This window comes from Python bivittatus, unplaced genomic scaffold (assembly GCF_059951505.1).
Source record: "Python bivittatus isolate LINGU-HERP-01145 unplaced genomic scaffold, Pbiv_v1 ctg000320_np1212, whole genome shotgun sequence".
Taxonomy (NCBI): Eukaryota; Metazoa; Chordata; class Lepidosauria; order Squamata; family Pythonidae; genus Python; species Python bivittatus.
Window position 1 is genome coordinate 15,146,049 of NW_028277052.1, and position 19,836 is coordinate 15,165,884.

General features: G+C 38.7%; 1 protein-coding gene across 1 annotated transcript in view; it reads left to right on the top strand.

Moving 5' to 3' along the window:
* Nucleotides 1-2,914: 2,914 nt before the first annotated feature.
* Nucleotides 2,915-19,836, top strand: part of LOC148216207 (uncharacterized) — a gene marked incomplete at its 3' end in the record, with an annotated part of 30,274 nt that continues 13,352 nt past the window's right edge. Inside the window, 2 exon segments of the mRNA XM_088138797.1 lie at nucleotides 2,915-3,017; nucleotides 3,577-3,688. Coding sequence (XP_087994923.1) covers nucleotides 2,915-3,017; nucleotides 3,577-3,688 — 215 coding nt within the window.

Genomic DNA, 19,836 nt, shown 5'->3' on the forward strand with positions numbered 1-19,836 from the left:
GGCTATTTGGGCATATTGAGATGCATGGGTACATGACCTGAAATGATGCACTCCATGTTGGCAAACCTTTGGCTCCAATTGGTTCTACACTTTCCTCTGGGATCATGCTTTTTCATCTGATCCCTGACCCGTTCCCCTGCCTTTCAGCCCTCTCTTCACTGGGAGAGAGACTGGAACTCTGGTTTCCACAGCCACGTCTTTTCCTTTTTAAAGGAGCTAGTGTCTATCTAGTCGACTTGGTTATGTGCCATTCAGCTGGTGTTGAATCTTAGCAATCACATAGATAGACATTGTTCAAAATGATATGTCCTTAACCTAACCTTTCTGGATTCCAACAAAGTACTTTCACCATTGCAAGTGAGTCCAACCACCTTGTTGCTGGTCACCTTCTCCTTCTCTTTCCTTCCAACTTTTCCAGCTTTAAGGATTTCTCAAGGGGCCTGAGTCTTCTCATACTGGGTCCAAAATATGATAATTTGAGCATGATAATTTGAGAGCTCTACACTGATTTGTTCTATGGTCCATTTGTTTGTGTTCTTGGCTATCCATGGTCTTTTCCAACCCAAAGTTAAAAAATGCCAATACTCTTTCTATTGTGCTTCTGCAAAGTCCAACTTTCACATCATAGAGTATCACAGAGACAACCACTGCCTGTATGATTCTGATCTTTGTAGATATGGATGGCATCTGACGATGGCGTCTGAATATCTTTTCCATAGCTTTCATTGCTACCCTACCAAGTGCTAATCCGTGGCATATATTTGATTGCTGGTGCCTTTACTGTTAATAGCTGATCCTAAAAGGCAGAAGCTATCTATAATTTCAATGTCTTCTTGCCAATGTGAAGGCTAGTTGCTCTCCGGGTTTTCATTAGTTTGGTCTTCTTTATATTCGATCTTAGTCCCATTTTTTCACTATGCTCCTTGGCTTTCATTACTAGAGCTTACAGATCATTTCAGGAGCTCACACGCTCCTTAGTCAATTATCTGTAAGGTAGTTGACCTACAGAGTATGAAGCTCTGAAATTAGTCAGCCCGTTCCTGGCTTAAGGCTTATAACTTGAAATATGATTGAATGGGCTTGGCTGTTGTACGTCTGTAGCCCTGTGTGGCAGGGAATTCCCTTCCCTGTTGCTCCTTCGCTCAGGAATCTCAAACCCTTGCTTCCTCTTCTCACACAATGATTAGGGTAGTTTACAGCCCCATACTGATCTGTACAGCTCGCCCCTTTTCTCAAAGTCTAGCTCTTCAACAACCTTTATTCAGTTGCTGCATAAATCTATACATTTTTTATTGTCAGTGATGGAAAGAGATGCTAGTGGGATTTTTCTACCTCATATGTCAGATTAATTCATCTGGCTTTGGGTATTATGCACCCTGACTTCATGTGTGGTGAGTGTGGGCAGTTGCCTTTTTCTGCTTTTGATAAGGAGAAAAAATGTCTCTAATGAGCCCTGCTATTCGAATAGGACATAAAAAGAGGCTTATCTTGAACGTGGGAAATGAAGAGGCTATTTCTCATTTTTTAGTGTTGCTAATGACTGGCTGCCCTTCTCTTTGTTATTTTCTCAAGCAGGCATTAACCTTGCTTCACTCGCTGTGGCACTTTTTCATCTTCCTTTGTTTTGCTTTCTTTGTTCAATACCTTGGTTTAAGAATCTCCAGGGGCAACTGATTAATGAACCTTCAGTGTTCCACCTTAAGCCCAGAAATGGAAGAGAAACTTCTGTTTTATTTGATCTAGTATAATTTACAGCTACTGTCTCACTCTTTCAAGGTATGTGTGTGTGTGTGTGTGTGTGTGTGTGTGTGTGTGTTCCTGAATAATACTCACAAATACATAGGGTCTATGAGACTAAAGAGAGACTGTCAATACCATTATATAGATATTTGCCATTCAGAATTCACAAATCCAGCTTTATTTTTGAGAAAGATATTGGAAAGTGACTCTTAGTAGTCCATGTTCTACATGGATATACCCCAGAAGACTTGCCTGGATCTTATGATCGTGGATTTTAATTCCATGGAATGATATAACCGCCATCAGATATTATACGAAAAGATCTGGGTCCTTTTCCAAATCCAGTTCAGAGTCTGATGACATAACAGAGCATGTCTCATGCCCCTTATTTATATTGGGTCTGCAGCAAATTCTCTCTCCTTAGAAAGGAAAGAGCAAAAACTTATTTGGCCATGCTTGAGTACACACCACCTTACTTTCAGTAAGTATGCAAGGGGTATTGATAATTTTATACAACTGACATTTTGAAATGAACTCAAACAATTCACATTTTCCAGGCTATTATGCAAAGTAGAAAATATTTGTCCTTTGGATTTTTCTCAGCTGAGAAAGTGGGTTTCCATGTATTGTATAAGATATATTTTAAAAAATGTTTTAAAGTGATACAAAAATTCAGTGATCAGACTTGTGATTGAATAATATTTGCAAACGCTGAAAGAGATTGTTCATATCCAGTGTGACATGTGAGAATATGTGACATTATGTGGGAGTTGGTTGAAAGAATTGGAATCCATACCCAAGATGGTATCAAGCAGGTCTGTTATTTCTTCTAAGGAATGAACCAAACCAAAAGTCTCCAACATCTTACAGTTATTAAGAATGACACCTGTCTTGATCCAAAAAGGCGATAAAAAGTTCTACTTTTAAATTAATAAACCCTGCATTATAAGAGTAACTGAAAGCTTCATAAAATATGGATTTAGGATTTGCCCATAAATGATTAATGTATAGGGCTATCCCAAGTTTTACTCCTGTTACTGTAATATTAAAATATGTAACACTTGTCGTCTAATCCTACTGAATGATCAGGATTAGTAGGACAGTGCAATTTTCTAAACTACCATGTCAATATTTCAATGCTATTAAAAATGGATTAGAAAGTGCCCCATCAGAAATGGAGTTCAAAAGCTATGTGAAATGCAAATTCTTTTTGATACCTGTTTCTTGTGTTGTCATTTGGGGTCTAAAGCTCTCATTCCAGCAGATGAATTATGACGGTAAGAATGTGTGTTTGATACATTATGGAGGTGATTCTAGCTAAGGAAAGAAAAAAAGATTCTGGATTTTTTTTTAAAAAAAAGACAAAATAGAAAAGTGAGTTCTCCATGCTTCAAGGTAGAAAGTTACTTCCCCTTCTTTCAGATTTGTCTTTTGAATCTCGGAAATCATGGAAATGTTCCTAGATTAAAAGCAACAATTCTGCAACATTTCAAAAGAATATGTTAGGAGGTAGGAATTAAGAAGCATTAAAAAAAAAAAACCCAGCAACTTTGCATTCTGAATTTGGTATTTGCTTGAGTCTGATAAACACTCTGACTTTCAGTCAGTCCTCTGCTTTTGGCCTGTAACAACTTACCTGCATGGAAGTAAACCAGTCCTCTTGAACCCTTGAAGCTACTAGGTTTCAGCTATTGAAACTTTGGAGAAGAACTTTCAATTCATCTTTCACATATGTATATCATAGCAGAACTTTTAAAGGTGCAGACTGATGAGAGGATCTACCCTCCTCTCAGAATGGAATGTGTTTTTTAATTTGAAATTTCTGGTCTTAACTAGGTCAGACTCTCCTGTTGTTTGTCCATTGCACATCCATTGTTTCTAAAGTTAGTCCAGAACAAAAGGACGTTCAGGGGAACCAATCTGGGTCTGAACTTCAGGTTATGAGAAGGTAAGCAGAGGCTTTCATTTTTCCCAGTGTGCTTGCATTTGACAACATCAGAAAGGGCCCCCTTAATTTCATGGGATAACTTTTGAGCAATGTAAATTGGATGGTGGATCCCAATTCAGTTGGGAACTTCCTGGGGGAGGGCGGGGGGACCACTTCCTTTGCATAATGCTGTTAATCCAGTTTTGAGTAAAAGAAAGAGACAAAATTGCCAGCTATAACATCAAAGCAGTATTTATACTTTTTAATTCTAAAAAACGGGCAACTGCAGGCTTCTGTTCCCAGATGCTGCTATGATCCATCTTTGGAGGGTTTTGTTTTGATTGGCAATATGACAATTTGCTGTACAGAAGAGCAGTATTATTATAGAGCATTATATAGTCCCATGCAGGCACCCCACGTAGTAAATATTTTCTGTGGATACCTTAGATTGCCTTCACAGCTCTACAACACATTGCTCCTTAGCTTTCTGCTGCCTGCATTTAAAATAAGCATTTAGGAATGTATTAAAGCATCCAGGAGACCTGTGTTGCTATGATCTGTCTTTCAAGTGCAAATATATTTAGCAGCTTTGCCGGTACGGAGGCAGCCTGCTGTGCTGGGGTTAACACAGTTTAAAAAGCCAATGCAGTTAAGGTAGAAGAAGGCTTCCGCTATGCTTAAACTACTAATTCAAACTCTGTACAGGTTTTTCATCCTGTCAACCTGATCAGAGGGTTGTTCTACTGCAGTGTGGGCTGGTTTTGAGTCACTGAGGGCAAGGATAATGCAAAAGAGATGGCATTCCTCTGCCTCCTTTGGCTATTACATTAACTATAAAAGAAATGGCCCTTTGCTAATTGATACTGAAAATTAATCTAGTTCAATTTGTTTGGGATTTAGAATGAAATTATTATTATTATTATTATTATTATTATTATTATTATTATTATTATTATTTTAAAAGCATCTTTTGACAGGCTAACTTTTAATGCCTTTCCCTTATAAGTCCCTCCACCAAAGTCATTCACTTCTCGTTGAATTATTTACAAGACAGTTTCATAAGGGAAAGCTTCAAAAACCCTTCAGGCAATAATAATATGTTCCTCACTGCTATCAACACAATTTGTTCTGGTTAATTGCTTGTCTATTCCCATCGGATAAAAGCATCACTTAAATGCAGGGTAAGTACCTACTGTTACATTTTAAGGTTGTTGCAAAAAAGAGGACAATATTTAGATTTTGTTAGGGGCCTTATTCCAACAGCTGTCACTTACTTGCAGGTAGCCACACCTGGAAGAAAGAGGAACAGTGAGAAAGCAGATGCAAGGGATATATGAATCTGTCTCCATCTAATCAATTTGTTCTGTACATTTCCATCACATTCATTTCATCATTTTTTTTCATTATTCCAGGATTAAAAGAAAAAGAAAAACAACATCATCCAATAACATAATGTTTTTCTGCACCGTTCCCCTAATAAAAATCTAGTCCATATCAAGATGTTCACATATTATTCCATTGTGTCAACATTCTGGGAAATATACTGTTATTCTACATACCTCTTCCCTATAACAAGTAGATGCACAAAGTTTTCTGATATATATTGCAACTTAAAAATAAAAGTTTTAAAGACGTGCATTGCAAAATATCAAGGAATGCTGTATTTCAAGGATTACTGTACTGGTTTGCATGCTAGTCCCAAAAGTGTGAATCAGCTCAGTAGAATTTGAAAAATCCATGTGTACTTTTCTATCTTAGCATGGCTAGCCTAGCTCAATGGAGAGATTAGAATCATCTGCTCCTTGAATTGCTTTCCATTCTAGATAATAATTGTATGAATGATTTTTTTCTTCTCATCTAACCCATTTCCTTTTGTGGTCTACCTTTTTAGATTGTAAACCTGAGGGGGGAAAATATCTTCTTACTAATTGCTGTAAGCCCTTTCTCAACCCAAAATGCTTTCTTGGCTGAACTGTGGAATGAATGAATGAATGAATGAATGAATGAATGAATGAATGAATGAATGAATGAATCCGTCCATCCATCCATCCATCCATCCACCCATCAATCCAAATACAGGAAAGAGTGGCTTCTACTTTCAGCCTTCCCAAGAAGAATGTCTGAAATTAATTCCATTAATTCCAAATGTTTAGATATTGCTACATCTTTTGATTCCATAGAATTCATTTGCATTTTTAAAAAACCTCTTAATATTAAAACAATTTGCACACAATTGTAGGGATAAATCTATCTGAGCCTCCGAATCACCATTTGCAGTTTCTGAACATGGATATGCTAAATACATGACTAACATGCAATAGGATAGGAGGACTAAATAATCTGGACTGCAAAATTCTTACTGTCTTCTCATACAAATCAGCAGTTTATCAACTAAATCCAGAGTTATGGTATGTCACAATCCAGTCACATTATTGAACTGGGCAAATCCTTGCTGTAGAGATCAAAGACAGGGTCTTCAGAGCTGCTTAAGTTTGATGAATTAACCACTAGACTAAATGTCTGATGTACTGTTACTGCTAAAACCTACTTCTTTCAAGTATCACTCTGAGCTTTCATTTCATGGCTGACAATACTGTAATACTTTCCCCAAAGAACTTTGGAGTGATACTGGTCAGTTGCTTGAGAAAATGTGGGTGCTAGTTTTCAAAGCATAATTTTAATAAATTCTGAATGCACTCAACATGTGAATAGGATTGATTGTTTCAATTTATACAGCCGCCCATCTCAAAATTCATGACCCTGGGTGGCTAAAAACCACTATGCAACACATAACAATAAAACACACGCACATATAATCAGCAGCTGATGTAAAAAACCAACCAACCAACCAATAACAACAACAAAAATTCAACACAACAATTGCATGGGGTCTGCCGAACATCCACATCCCTAAGCCTGGCAACACAATCATGTCTTTTTTGCCTTAGAAAAGCCACAGGGTTGGGCCAATCTAATATCTTGGGGGATGATGTTCCAAAGGGTGGTTGCCAAGACAGAAAATGCTGTCTTCCTGGGCCCCCAGATGGAATTTCCTAACAGATGGGACCCAGAACATGCCTCTCCTGCCAGTTCTAATGGGATAGGTAGTCCCTCAAATAACCTGGCCCCATGCCATAAAGGGCTTTATAGGTGACTACCAGCACCTTGGATTGAACCTGGAAGCTGATGACCAGTGCAATTCATGGAGCAGAGGTGTAACATGCCCTGACTGAGAAGCACACATAACTGCTTGCACTACTGTACTCTGTACCAGCTGTGGCTTCTGGATGCTCTTCATGAGCAGTTCTGTGTAAAGTGCATTGCAGTAATTAAAGTAATCTTGCCTGTTTATGGTTGAATAGATGGTTGGATGAGGGGAAACCCCACTCATCATATGGGTCCACAATTGTGGTTAGGACTGCAAGTGCATTAACCAGAACATTCTTACAGCCCCCTTTAAGTTATTCATGTTAAATGTGTGCAGATGTTTGAAAGAAACCATAATTGCTAATTAATTACCTCCAACTCTCTTTAGCTTTATGCATCAGCAAGTGAACATCTACCTAGAGCTATAAGGGTATGTGTGCTTGGGAATCATGAGCTTGTTCCATCAAACAATACGTCTCTAAAATGTGTTGGGCTAAGAGTTAACAATTTCCCCCAAAACACCCAATGCCATGGTATATGTAACACACACAGCTCTCAGGTCCATACAAATGCCATCCAAACACTGTAAAGAGGAAGAGTCACTTTTGATAAACTTTATTGCAATGGGAGGCACTTCAAACCTTGTGAAATATAAATTCTAAAGTGACAGAATACTCTGCTAAATAACATTATGTTTATTATTTATTTATTTATTTCATAATATATTATGATATAACAGACATTATATTATAATATATCGTGAGAGCCAGGCTGGTGTAGTGGTTAAGACACCAGGATAGAAACTGGGAGACCATGAGTTCTAGTTCTGCCTTAGGCATAAAGTCAGCTGGGTGACCTTGGGCTAGTCCCTCTCTCTCAGCCCTAGGAAGGAGAGAATATCTGAATGACATTCTTATGACTGGGGAGCCGACCTGTTGTATTGCCTTTTGCTAAAACAATTTATTATCATCTATTGTACAATCATCTCTCCAATGGAATGCAGCCACCCGAGGGTTCAACACTTTAACTAAACCCAAGGAACAACATCAAGAGAAAATTTATCTTGGTTTTTTTTTCCCCCCCCAAAGTGAAAATCTGGACAAGTAGGGAGGCTACAGAGTAATGGAGAGTTCTATAACACCACACTGTTTCCATCGGCTTGTAACAATAATGCAAGTTTAAAAATACTGTATTAAAGAAAAACACATTGTGAATTAATTACTAATAAGAGAAGCCTATCCTGCAGAAAAACAAAATTTGTGGGAAATTTTGGGTAAAATTGGAGGACATATTTTTGGCATAATGTTAACTACACCCTTGCTATAATCCTTCTCTATTGATAAGGATAGGATACACTTCCTCACCTTCTCAGTAAGTTCCTATTTCATAATATCAGACTGTCAGGATGCAGTTTTCTTTAATCAAGTTGCATTCATTCCCATTATATTCTTTTTTTCTAAATGTAAGAGTCAAGAAGTATATTCAAGTAGATGAACAGCCATAAATGTAGGTGGTTCATGCATTCCAATATTCCATTTCAGAATATTAGCACAGGATTGATTTTAAAATGACTTTATCCCTTAAGAGTGGATTGTGAAAGAATGGTCAGAATGGTAATTTTTCACCAAAAATAATTGTGCTCATTTTTTCCCCATTTATACTGGGCTTTTTTGCAAGAAACATCACTGCCTAGTTTTGAAGATCTGAAGAACATCCATTAACCCTTCACTCCTCCCTCTTAAGTATTCTAGAAATCCATTCAGCCCCTTATTTAATTCTCATCTTTTTCAGCCATTCAATCCATGAACCATCATTTCACTTTTTTCTTTTTTTAGCAAAAACCCCATAAAAGGTTTCCAGTCTTTTAAAAAAAGCACTTATTGTTTTCTCCCTGATCAAACAGGTCAGTTTTGCCATTTCCACCAGATCTGACATTTTCATGATCCATTTCCCCATTGTGGGCATTTCGGTACTCTTCCATCTTCGTACATATAATAATCTTGCTGCCATTGCCATATACAAAATCAGTCTTCCATGAGCCTTTTCTAATTTGTTATCCATAATATAATATTCAATAATAAATACGTTTTTGTGTATCTATATTCTTTTTCTTGTAAGGGAAAGAGAGGGGGAGGGAGGGAGGGAGGCAGGCCTAAAGGCATCATTATTGTTGCTGACCAAGAATAAATGGGAATAGACTTCTTTGAGGCCAAAGTGTGATGGGTTAGGCTACCTAGCTGTGAAGCCAGATGAACTGATTATTATAAAAGCCTGAACTCAACCATTCATAATTATTTTCTTGAAATGAAGAATAAACCATGTAGATGGGACTCATGCATTGTTTTACCCCAGTTCATTGAATAAACCACAATTGGCTAGATAAACACAACTCATTAAACTGAAAATGTTGATCAGCAAATGGCAATAGACTTATTTCACAACATGCTGAGCCAAAGCTAATTGTAGCACATCATAGCTTAATACATCAAGTGAACCAAACTGAATAGCGGCAACAATCTATATAAGTCAAAGATACTTCATTTTTAAAAATAAAACACATTACTAATAAGAGAATGTATTACAACAGTAAGAAGAAACAAACAAATAGCTGTCCATGTATACATTTGGAAGTAATGAAACACAGATGATAAATGCAGTAATCTGAAATCTCCATATTCAAATATTTACCATACAAACATAACTACATTCACAATATTTGTTAATATGTCTTTGAAAAGCTTCATGTTATAGTGAAAAGCTATGCTATGGTTAGCAACAAGACTACAGGAATGGAATGTTAGGTGTTTATTAGATTTTTTTCCAGATACACGCTGGTAAGATATTCCAAGAAGATGAATCACTTCTGTATGCCTAGAATAAACTTTAGGTAACTCCATACCTTGTATAAGATCCAATCATTCAGTATTTTTCATGAAATAAACATTCCTCTTCAACACAAGTTCCAAATGAAGGAACTCTATGATTTCCCACTTCCCAATTAGATTTAGCTTCTGCCCGGTCTTCTGGAACCTGTATATAATTATCTCCATGCTTATATATACATATACATCTGGAATGCACTAAGTGAGAAAAGGTTGTTTTAATATCTACAGAAGAAAGAAAAATAGGTGCTATTATATATATACATATATACATATACATATAAATGCATACATACATATATATGAAAGTTGAAGAGGTGGTATGATAAAGAATACAAAGCATAGAAGTTGTCATCTCAACACATCTGGAGTGCACCAGGTGAGAAGAGATTGTTTTAATATCTCCAGGAGAATGAATAGGTGCTATTATTTTAAAATAATTAGAGTATTTTTCTCTTCCCCGTATTTGTCTCAAAGGTCATAATTTATGCAGGGAGGAAGTGAAAATTGTAAAATTTGCATTAAATATCAATATCCAAACCACACTGGGAGAAATAGGACCACTCTTTCCTCTATGCATAGATATTTTTGAGAGAGAGAGAGAGAGAGAGAGAGAAATACCTTTAAGGTATATACTGTATATACACACACATTTCTCAAAATGTATAGAGGAGAGAATGGTTGTAGGCTTCTGTGACTAAACCAGAAAAAGGCCATGTGTAATAAAATGCCCTCATACTCACCCTTCCTCTCCAAACCTCCATTTTGCACACTGTTTTCAATTCATTGTGGGTCTGACATTTTCTCTCTAAGATTGCAAAACATCTCACACCAGAGCAGAAAAGGGGTGGTAGCAGAAAGAACTAAAGGTCAGTGCTAATATTCATCCCACTAAATCAGTGCTAGTCTCAAGGCAGATATAATCAGGAGGGTACTCTTCTTCAATGGAGTGGCATTCAAAGACAATTGTGTCTTGATTGTTATTGTCACTAGTGGATGTATATGCTTGCCATTTCGATGCTGTCACACTGGTTGTTTTGAAATCCTTAATTATCCCTTGAAGAAAGCTGCTGAATGATGAACATAACCCTATCTATTTCCAAAGCATTCTTCTTTTCTAACTGAACGATTTGTTTTACTTCCTTTTTCAGTCAAGCATCAACAAGAATGGAGAGTTTTTGAGCAAGTCCCGCTTTGAGTATATCAGACTTACCAAAGGCATGTAGGATAGGAAGTACAAAGGGCATGTCCTTCCTGTTCTCGAGGCCTTTTTTATAATGGATGAAGTAAAACCTGAGATGGTTGACTGATGTGTTAATGTTTGAACCCATCTGCTTTCCAGTTTGGTGCAGTAAATCCAGGGTGAGCCTGGAGAGCGAAAAAAGGAGTTAAACCAGCATCCAAGCAAGCAAACAAACACCCTATCTTCCTTTCTCCTTACTTTACAAGCTTTGTCTAATGCTGTGTTGTCCAAACTTGGCCACTTTAAGATGAGTGGACTTCAACTCCCAGAATTCCCCAGCCAGCCATGCTGGCAGGGGAATTCTGGGAGTTGAAGTCCATTCATCTTAAAGTGGCCAAGTTTGGACAACAATGGTCTAAAGTGTATACAGAAAGAGTAGTGATTTTGCATTTTTATTTATGGTGTCATATTTTCTAATTAAGGACCAAATCCTTTGGGGATTATGCAACATTGTTCACAGGTTTTGAAGGACCAGAATTGGCATGATGAAGGAAAATTCAGTTTTTGTGAAGGGATTCTCACTTTGGAACTTTCTTAAAAGCTGAAAAAAATAGGAAAAGTTTCTGAAATGAAACCCAGGCATTACCTCTCATTACAGGGCTTGGTAGTACGTCACAGCTCTCTTGTCACTTAAACTAGCAGTAGGTTTATTCATGAAATACAGTGTAACTAGATTAGGTTAACAGACAGGAGCAGGAATTTGTGGAAAGACCCAAAAACAAATGGCAGCTGTGGGTTTTGTATCTTTTTTTTTTTTTGGTCTGCGCTCAGTCATTGCTGACCCTGCAGTGACTGCTTGGACGAGTCCTTGCAGTTTTCAAGGCAACTGTTCTTCGGAAGTGGTTTGCCAGAGCCTCCTTCCTAGGGCAGAGCCCAGCTGGCGAGCACAGGAGGCGGGGTTTCCATTGCTTCGCGCCCTTTTCGGGTGAGTGCGGTTTCGCACTTACCGGCAACTGCTCCCAACTCCTTTTTGCAAGGCGCCGCCAGCATTTTTCCTCCCACCGGAGTGAGAGTACCCATTTATCTACTCACGTGAGTTTTCGACCTGTTGGGTTGACAGGAACTGGGGAGGAAACAGGAGCTCACCCTGTTTAACGCAAAGGCTGGACTCGAACCGCTGAAGCGTCGACCATTTCTGGCCGGCAACTTTCAGCATCATTAAGCCGCTGCGCCACCGCATCCCCCTTTGTATCTTACACGACTTCTAAATGCTTACTGTAGCAGGTCTGATCTGATGCATGATCTGATCTAATGCAAGAAACTTCCTTTATCAGACATTATAATGAGAATGGAAACCTGCCTTATATTATGAGCTGGAGAAGAGAGCAATGCTAATAAATCTCATCTCAGGTCAGAGGCAAGCAGAAAGAGCTGTTGTAGATCCTGTCCAAAATCAGGAAAGGCGAATTCTGGCAAATGACTATTACTGTATGTGGAAACGTTCTTACAATAACCACTCATGCCTAGGATACGTGTACGCAATATTTTATAGTTCACTTGAATTTAACTGCCTGCAGTATACTTATTGGATATTAATTAATTAATTAATTAATCAATCAAATATGTACAGCCGCCCATCACACAGAAAAGCATCTCTGGGTGGCTTACAACAATCCAATAAAAACCACATATATGTAAACAAACTATATTATATAGTTTGATTCTCATTTCTTTCCCAAGCTACTTATCTATAAATATACTGCACAATCGTTTTTATTGTTGCTTTGATGCTTTCAGTAACTTGCTGATCTATCAATAAGATTTCAATTATTTCATATGTTAAAAATATAATAAATAAAATGTTTATGTCAGTGGATTTCAGCTTGTGCTGTGGGACTACCCCTTTAAGCTTCTGTCACCCTTGTATCCTTATACTTCCAAACTGCTAGAGAGTCCCATGAAGCAGATGTGAGGGATGAGAAGAATGTGGAGTACATTAATTTCACTGATGAGTGCCATTCTACCAGTTGACAGATTCAGTTGTAAACTGGTTGTGATTATTTAGTTTGGTCCTTGAAATGTGTGCATGATTGTGTATGTTCTACAAGGCCAGACTAAATAAACACACACACACACTTTCAAGAAGTTTGATAGTACAACCAATTATTTAAAGAGAAGATGGGATTCTTGTAGCACAGGATGGACAATCACCTGTCAAGGATAGCTTACTTACAGTGGGGCAAAAAAGTATTTAGTCAGCCACCAATTGTGCAAGTTCTCCCACTTAAAAAGATGAGAGAGGCCTGTAATTTTCATCATAGGTATACCTCAACTATGAGAGACAAAATGGGGGAAAAAATCCAGAAAATCACATTGTCTGATTTTTAAAGAATTTATTTGCAAATCATGGTGGAAAATAAGTATTTGGTCAATATCAAAAGTTCATCTCAATACTTTGTTATATATCCTTTGTTGGCAATGACAGAGGTCAAACTTTTCTGTAAGTCTTCACAAGGTTTTCATACGCTGTTGCTGGTATTTTGGCCCATTCCTCCATGCAGATCTCCTCTAGAGCAGTGATGTTTTGCGGCTGTTGCTGGGCAACACGGACTTTCAACTCCCTCCAAAGGTTTTCCATGGGGTTGAGATCTGGAGACTGGCTAGGCCACTCCAGGACCTTGAAATGCTTCTTACGAAGCCACTCCTTCGTTGCCCGGGCAGTGTGTTTGGGATCATTGTCATGCTGAAAGACCCAGCCACGTTTCATCTTCAATGCCCTTGCTGATGGAAGGAGGTGTTCACTCAAAATCTCACAATACATGGCCCCATTCATTCTTTCCTTTACACAGATCAGTCGTCCTGGTCCCTTTGCAGAAAAACAGCCCCAAAGCATGATGTTTCCACCCCCATGCTTCACAGTAGGTATGGTGTTCTTTGGATGCAACTCAGCATTCTCTCTCCTCCAAACACAAGTTGAGTTTAGACCAAAACGTTCTACTTTGGTTTCATCTGACCATATGACATTCTCCCAATCCTCTTCTGGATCATCCAAATGCTCTCTAGCAAACTTCAGATGGGCCCGGACATGTACTGGCTTAAGCAGGGGGACACGTCTGGCACTGCAGAATTTCAATCCCTGGCGGCGTAGTGTGTTACTGATGGTAGCCTTTGTTACTTTGATCCCAGCTCTCTGCAGGTCATTCACTAGGTCCCCCCGTGTGGTTCTGGGATTTTTGCTCACCGTTCTTGTGATCATTTTGACCCCACAGGGTGAGATCTTGCATGGAGCCCCAGATCAAGGGAGATTATCAGTGATCTTATATGTCTTCCATTTTCTAATTATTGCTCCCACAGTTGATTTCTTCACACCAAGCTGCTTGCCTATTGCAGATTCAGTCTTCCCAGCCTGATGCAGGTCTACAATTTTGTTTCTGGTGTCCTTCAACAGATCTTTGGTCTTGGCCATAGTGGAGTTTGGAGTGTGACTGTTTGAGGTTGTGGACAGGTGTCTTTTATACTGATAACAAGGTCAAACAGGTGCCATTACTACAGGTAATGAGTGGAGGACAGAGGAGCCTCTTAAAGAAGTAATTACAGGTCTGTGAGAGCCAGACATCTTGCTTGTTTGTAGGTGACCAAATACTTATTTTCCACCATGATTTGCAAATAAATTCTTTAAAAATCAGACAATGTGATTTTCTGGATTTTTTCCCCCATTTTGTCTCTCATAGTTGAGGTATACCTATGATGAAAATTACAGGCCTCTCTCATCTTTTTAAGTGGGAGAACGTGCACAATTGGTGGTTGACTAAATACTTTTTTGCCCCACCGTATATTCCTGTGCTGAATAGGGAGTTGGATCAGAACATGGAATAATCCATTCTATGATTCTACTCATACACATAGAGAGACAATTATTTGTATTTTAAGAAAATAATTACTTGTGGGATGTATTTAAATAGATGGTATTGCTGCCATCAGTATGTGGCCATGGGAAAGGGGAAAAAGTATCTTCTCCACACAAAAGGAAAAAGAGAGTGGAGTGTTGCTACAACAGCCTATAAATATTTCATATTAGGAGATGCAGCTTCAAATGCTTGAATTTTATTGCTGTTTACAAAGATCATCCTTGTTACAATGAAAGGAAGAAAAACATAATGCCTAGAAGGTTTCTGGGTTTTTTTTTTCCAGATACCAGCTGGTACCACTGAATCAGGGAGGTGAGTTAAATCTGTAATATATATTCACAGACAATCTGTGATTGAAAATTCATGTTCTTTTATTCTTTACTACCAGCCAAGATCCTCTCCTACCCCAAAAGTATCATTGGAACAGAAACTAGAAGGGGAAAAATAGTAAATTGTAGGGCACTGAAGGTTAAATCCTTTACATATTAGAAAATATGCTCATATCCCATTAGAGAGTCATCTTCTAGAGGCCAAAATGTAAATCGACATTATTTTTTGGAAAAAAAAAACCCTTAGCCTGACCTTTAGGAAAGTGAGTGAAAGGAAAAAAAATAGTGCATGTTTGACTGTGGGTTTTAACATCTGTTCAGGCAAGTTTAGCAATTCATGGCTGGCATTTTGTTACCTTTGAATCCTTCAGGTGTGAAAGGCCACATTGGAATGCAAATACTATAAAAGTATAGTCAAGCAGATTGTCAGCATGACCCTGAAAGGCCAAAACAAAAGTGAAACATCATTAAACTAAACTAATAACTAAAAGAAGTCATTAGACATTTTTGTTGGAATCATTTCCAGGTGCTCCATTTTAATATTCGTAAGTATTCTTACCAAGTTTCAGGATGAAGCAGCCTTACAATACTATGAAACAGATTAAGGTTGAGGAGTTGGTATTTGAACAACAAGAAGCACATCACTGTTCTTCTACCAAGAGCTCAGAGTGATGCCCAGAAGTATAAGAGCATTACAACTCTACATAGCAACTGAGACATCTAACAATATGTTAACTCAGGGTTCCTCAACCTTGGTGACTTGAAGATGTGTGAACTTCAACTCCCAGAATTCCCCAGCCAGCCATTCCCCAGCCAGCCATGCTGGTTGGGGAATTCTGGGAATTGAAGGCCACACATCTTCAAGTCACCAAGGTTGAGGAACCCTGAGGTAACATGTTGTTAGATATTAACATATGCATCTGTACCAAAGGACAATTATTACAGAATCTTTATATCCAGGAACATTTGAGTCATAGGGCGATGGTATCTTACATCAGTCTGCTTTTAATTGTCCTCTATAAACTGACAATGTGTAAATCACTTTCATACTGCTCCAGGAGAAAATATGCCATTGGGGTGCTATCGGTTGAAAAGCCATTTGAAATCACTACATTTTGGACCGTAGATGGGACCACAAGCAAAGACTCCTCAAATAAGATTAACACATGATAGCAACTGTGGTCTAGAGGCAACATAGTTGGTTTTGAACAAGGACAGTCAAAGCCCCAAGATCTTCCAATAGAGCTAGGAAAGAACCCTGCCTGAAACTTTGGATGGTTATTCTGGATCATTGGTCTGATTTGTTATAAAGTTGTTCTTCCTCCCCCTGGTTGATTGATAATTTGGGGACACACTCATTGAAGTATTTGATTTCAAATAATTTGGGGTTTTATGCTCTGGAGTCAAAGGCTGTAGCAAGATTTTAAATATGGGTGGTAACCATGGTTTGTTTGAGGCCTTGGTGCAGCTCCTAGAACCTCCAACTCTACTTTTGCTATCAAAATCCAGTTGTGTGATTTGCTAGTGATGTTTTGCAGTAAATCACTCAGAAATAGTTCTACTTATGTGAAATCACCAAATGAAATCTCTCTCTCTGCCTCTGTGTGTGTATGCATACTGTGGATAAGATTAAACTATAGAATTATTTTGTTTGCCTCACTTGAAGGCAATGCTGAATATATTCGCTTTGTTTTATGTACAGAGCAAAAGTGTCGCATATTCAAACAATATAGTTTATTTCCAGTTTAAAGTATCAGATAGTTATTCAATTTTCTAGCCACACCTATTTTCTCCTTTTTGCCTTTTAGGGCCATCTACTATTATGACCTCACTCATTTTTGAGTACAGACTCTACTCCTAAAAAACACTTTACCTACCAAGTTTTAATGCATTGACCGAATGCATGCACACGTAGGTAATACATGAGGCTGAAATTCAGATATCAATGCATCTTAGGTCAGTGATGCTAATATTTTTGTGATTTCACCACCTGGTCAATGCTGCAGTCCTAACCATACCTACTTTGAGAGAAGCCCGGTTAAAATACTAGCACTTCTTGAGGTTAGTCTCTCAATCTGGGATTGAAAGAAAATGCTCCTGAGAAATATTTTAAGGTGGAAGAAATCCTCTGAGTTTGGAACATCAGAAAAGCATAATTCACATGACGGGCTACTTATAGAGCTATGCAAACATTGCTCCACTGTTTCATTTTGCAGAGCTAACCTGTATCTGATCACTGGCACACAGGGACATTGTGAAAACGAAAACGGAGACGTTCCATCCCCATGTCTTGAATCAAAGGTTCATCTTGAATCAGATGTAACACTTCGCTTTGTCTGGCTCTTTTCTTTGACACATATATCTTCTCCAAATAATCCAAAAGCCAACAAAGCCCTGAGAATTGGTTATTTTGCTGCAAAGTAATGGTTCTTCAATGATATCTAGAAGACTCAATCCCCAACCTCTCATAATGGGTTAATCATTTAGTTATGAGTTACATGCTGGGAATTCAGAACACAATTCTCACCAGGGAAGATTTGGGAGATCCTCTTAAGCTGGTGTTCCAGGACAAGGGAGAAGAGCCCCATTCAGGACTGACAAATGGGGAGAACCAGCATTCTGTCCCTGCCCTTTCCACCTTGATTTCCTTGTATTGAAAGTTTAAAGTCAGTTATAAATCTACTTGGTCAACTGATATCCATAGCACAGGAGCTTCATGCTCTCACAGAATATAATGGTATTTATAGCCAATTCAAGTCAAATCAAGAATGGTATGGTATGGTAGGTATAGCACAATAAAGAAAAAGAACTGATGATGTACAATGGGACCCATTTCCATATGCAATATAGGTCTTTTATTAATAATGTGGGTTAGAGCTTATGGGAACTCAATCCAGAAATCCTCCCCACAAGCTTCTTATTTCATGACACAAGTGGAAAAACATGTAGTGATTTATGCAATTTACAGTCAGGTCCAGAAATATTGGGACATCGACACAATTCTAACATCTTTGGCTCTATACACCACCACAATGGATTTGGAATGAAACAAACACAATGTGTGTTAACTGCAGTCTGTCAGCTTTAATTTGAGGGTATGTACATCCAACTCAGGTGAACGGTGTAGGAATTACAACAGTTTGCATATGTGCCTCCCACTTGTTAAGGGACCAAAAGTAATGGGACAATTGGCTTCTCAGCTGTTCCATGGCCAGGTGTGTGATATCCCCTCAGTACCCCAATTACAATGTGCAGATAAAAGGCCCAGAGTTCATTTCAAGTGTGCTATTTGCATTTGGAATCTGTTGCTGTCAACTCTCAAGATGAGATCCAAAGAGCTGTCACTATCAGTGAAGCAAGCCATCATTAGGCTGAAGAAACAAAACAAACCCATCAGAGAGATAGCAAGAACATTAGGCGTAGCCAAAACAACTGTTTGGAACATTCTCAAAAGAAGGAACGCACCGGTGAGCTCAGCAACACCAAAAGACCCGGGAGACAACGGAAAACAACTGTGGTGGATGACCAAAGAATTCATTCCCTGGTGAAGAAAACACCCTTCACAACAGTTGGCCAGATCAAGAACACTCTCCAGGAGGTAGGTGTATGTGTGTCAAAGTCAACAATCAAAAGAAGACTTCACCAGAGTGAATACAGAGGGTTCACCACAAGATGTAAACCATTGGTGAGCCTCAAAAACAGGAAGGCCAGATTAGAGTTTGCCAAACGACATCTAAAAAAGCCTTCACAGTTCTGGAACAACATCCTATGGACAGATGAGACCAAGATCAACTTGTACCAGAGTGATGGGAAGAGAAGAGTATGGAGAAGGAAAGGAAATGCTCATGATCCTAAGCATACCACCTCATCAGTGAAGCATGGTGGTGGTAGTGTCATGGTGTGGGCATGTATGGCTGCCAATGGAACTGGTTCTCTTGTATTTATTGATGATGTGACTGCTGACAAAAGCAGCAGGATGAATTCTGTAGTGTTTCGGGCAATATTATCTGCTCACATTCAGCTAAATGCTGCAGAACTCACTGGACGGCGCTTCACAGTACAGATGGACAATGACCCAAAGCATACTGCAAAAGCAACCAAAGAGTTTTTGAAGGGACAGAAGTGGAATGTTATGCAATGGCCAAGTCAATCACCTGACCTGAATCCCATTGAGCATGCATTTCACTTGCTGAAGACAAAACTGAAGGGAAAATGCCCCAAGAACAAGCAGGAACTGAAGACAGTTACAGTAGAGGCCTGGCAGAGCATCACCAGGGATGAAACCCAGCGTCTGGTGATGTCTATGCGTTCCAGGCTTCAGGCTGTGATTGACTGCAACAGATTTGCAACCAAGTATTAAAAAGGGAAAGTTTGATGTATGATTATTATTCTGTCCCATTACTTTTGGTCCCTTAACAAGTGGGAGGCACATATGCAAACTGTTGTAATTCCTACACCGTTCACCTGAGTTGGATGTACATACCGTCAAATTAAAGCTGACAGTCTTCAGTTAAAGCACATTGTGTTTGTTTCATTCCAAATCCATTGTGGTGGTGTATAGAGCCAAAGATGTTAGAATTGTGTCGATGTCCCAATATTTCTGGACCTGACTGTAAGTGTAGAAAAATTACCCCCATGTAAGGTAAATTGTTCAACATTAGCTCCCTTCACAACATTAAAGGACAACATTAACATTGTCCTTCAAAGATGTGTAGTAAGA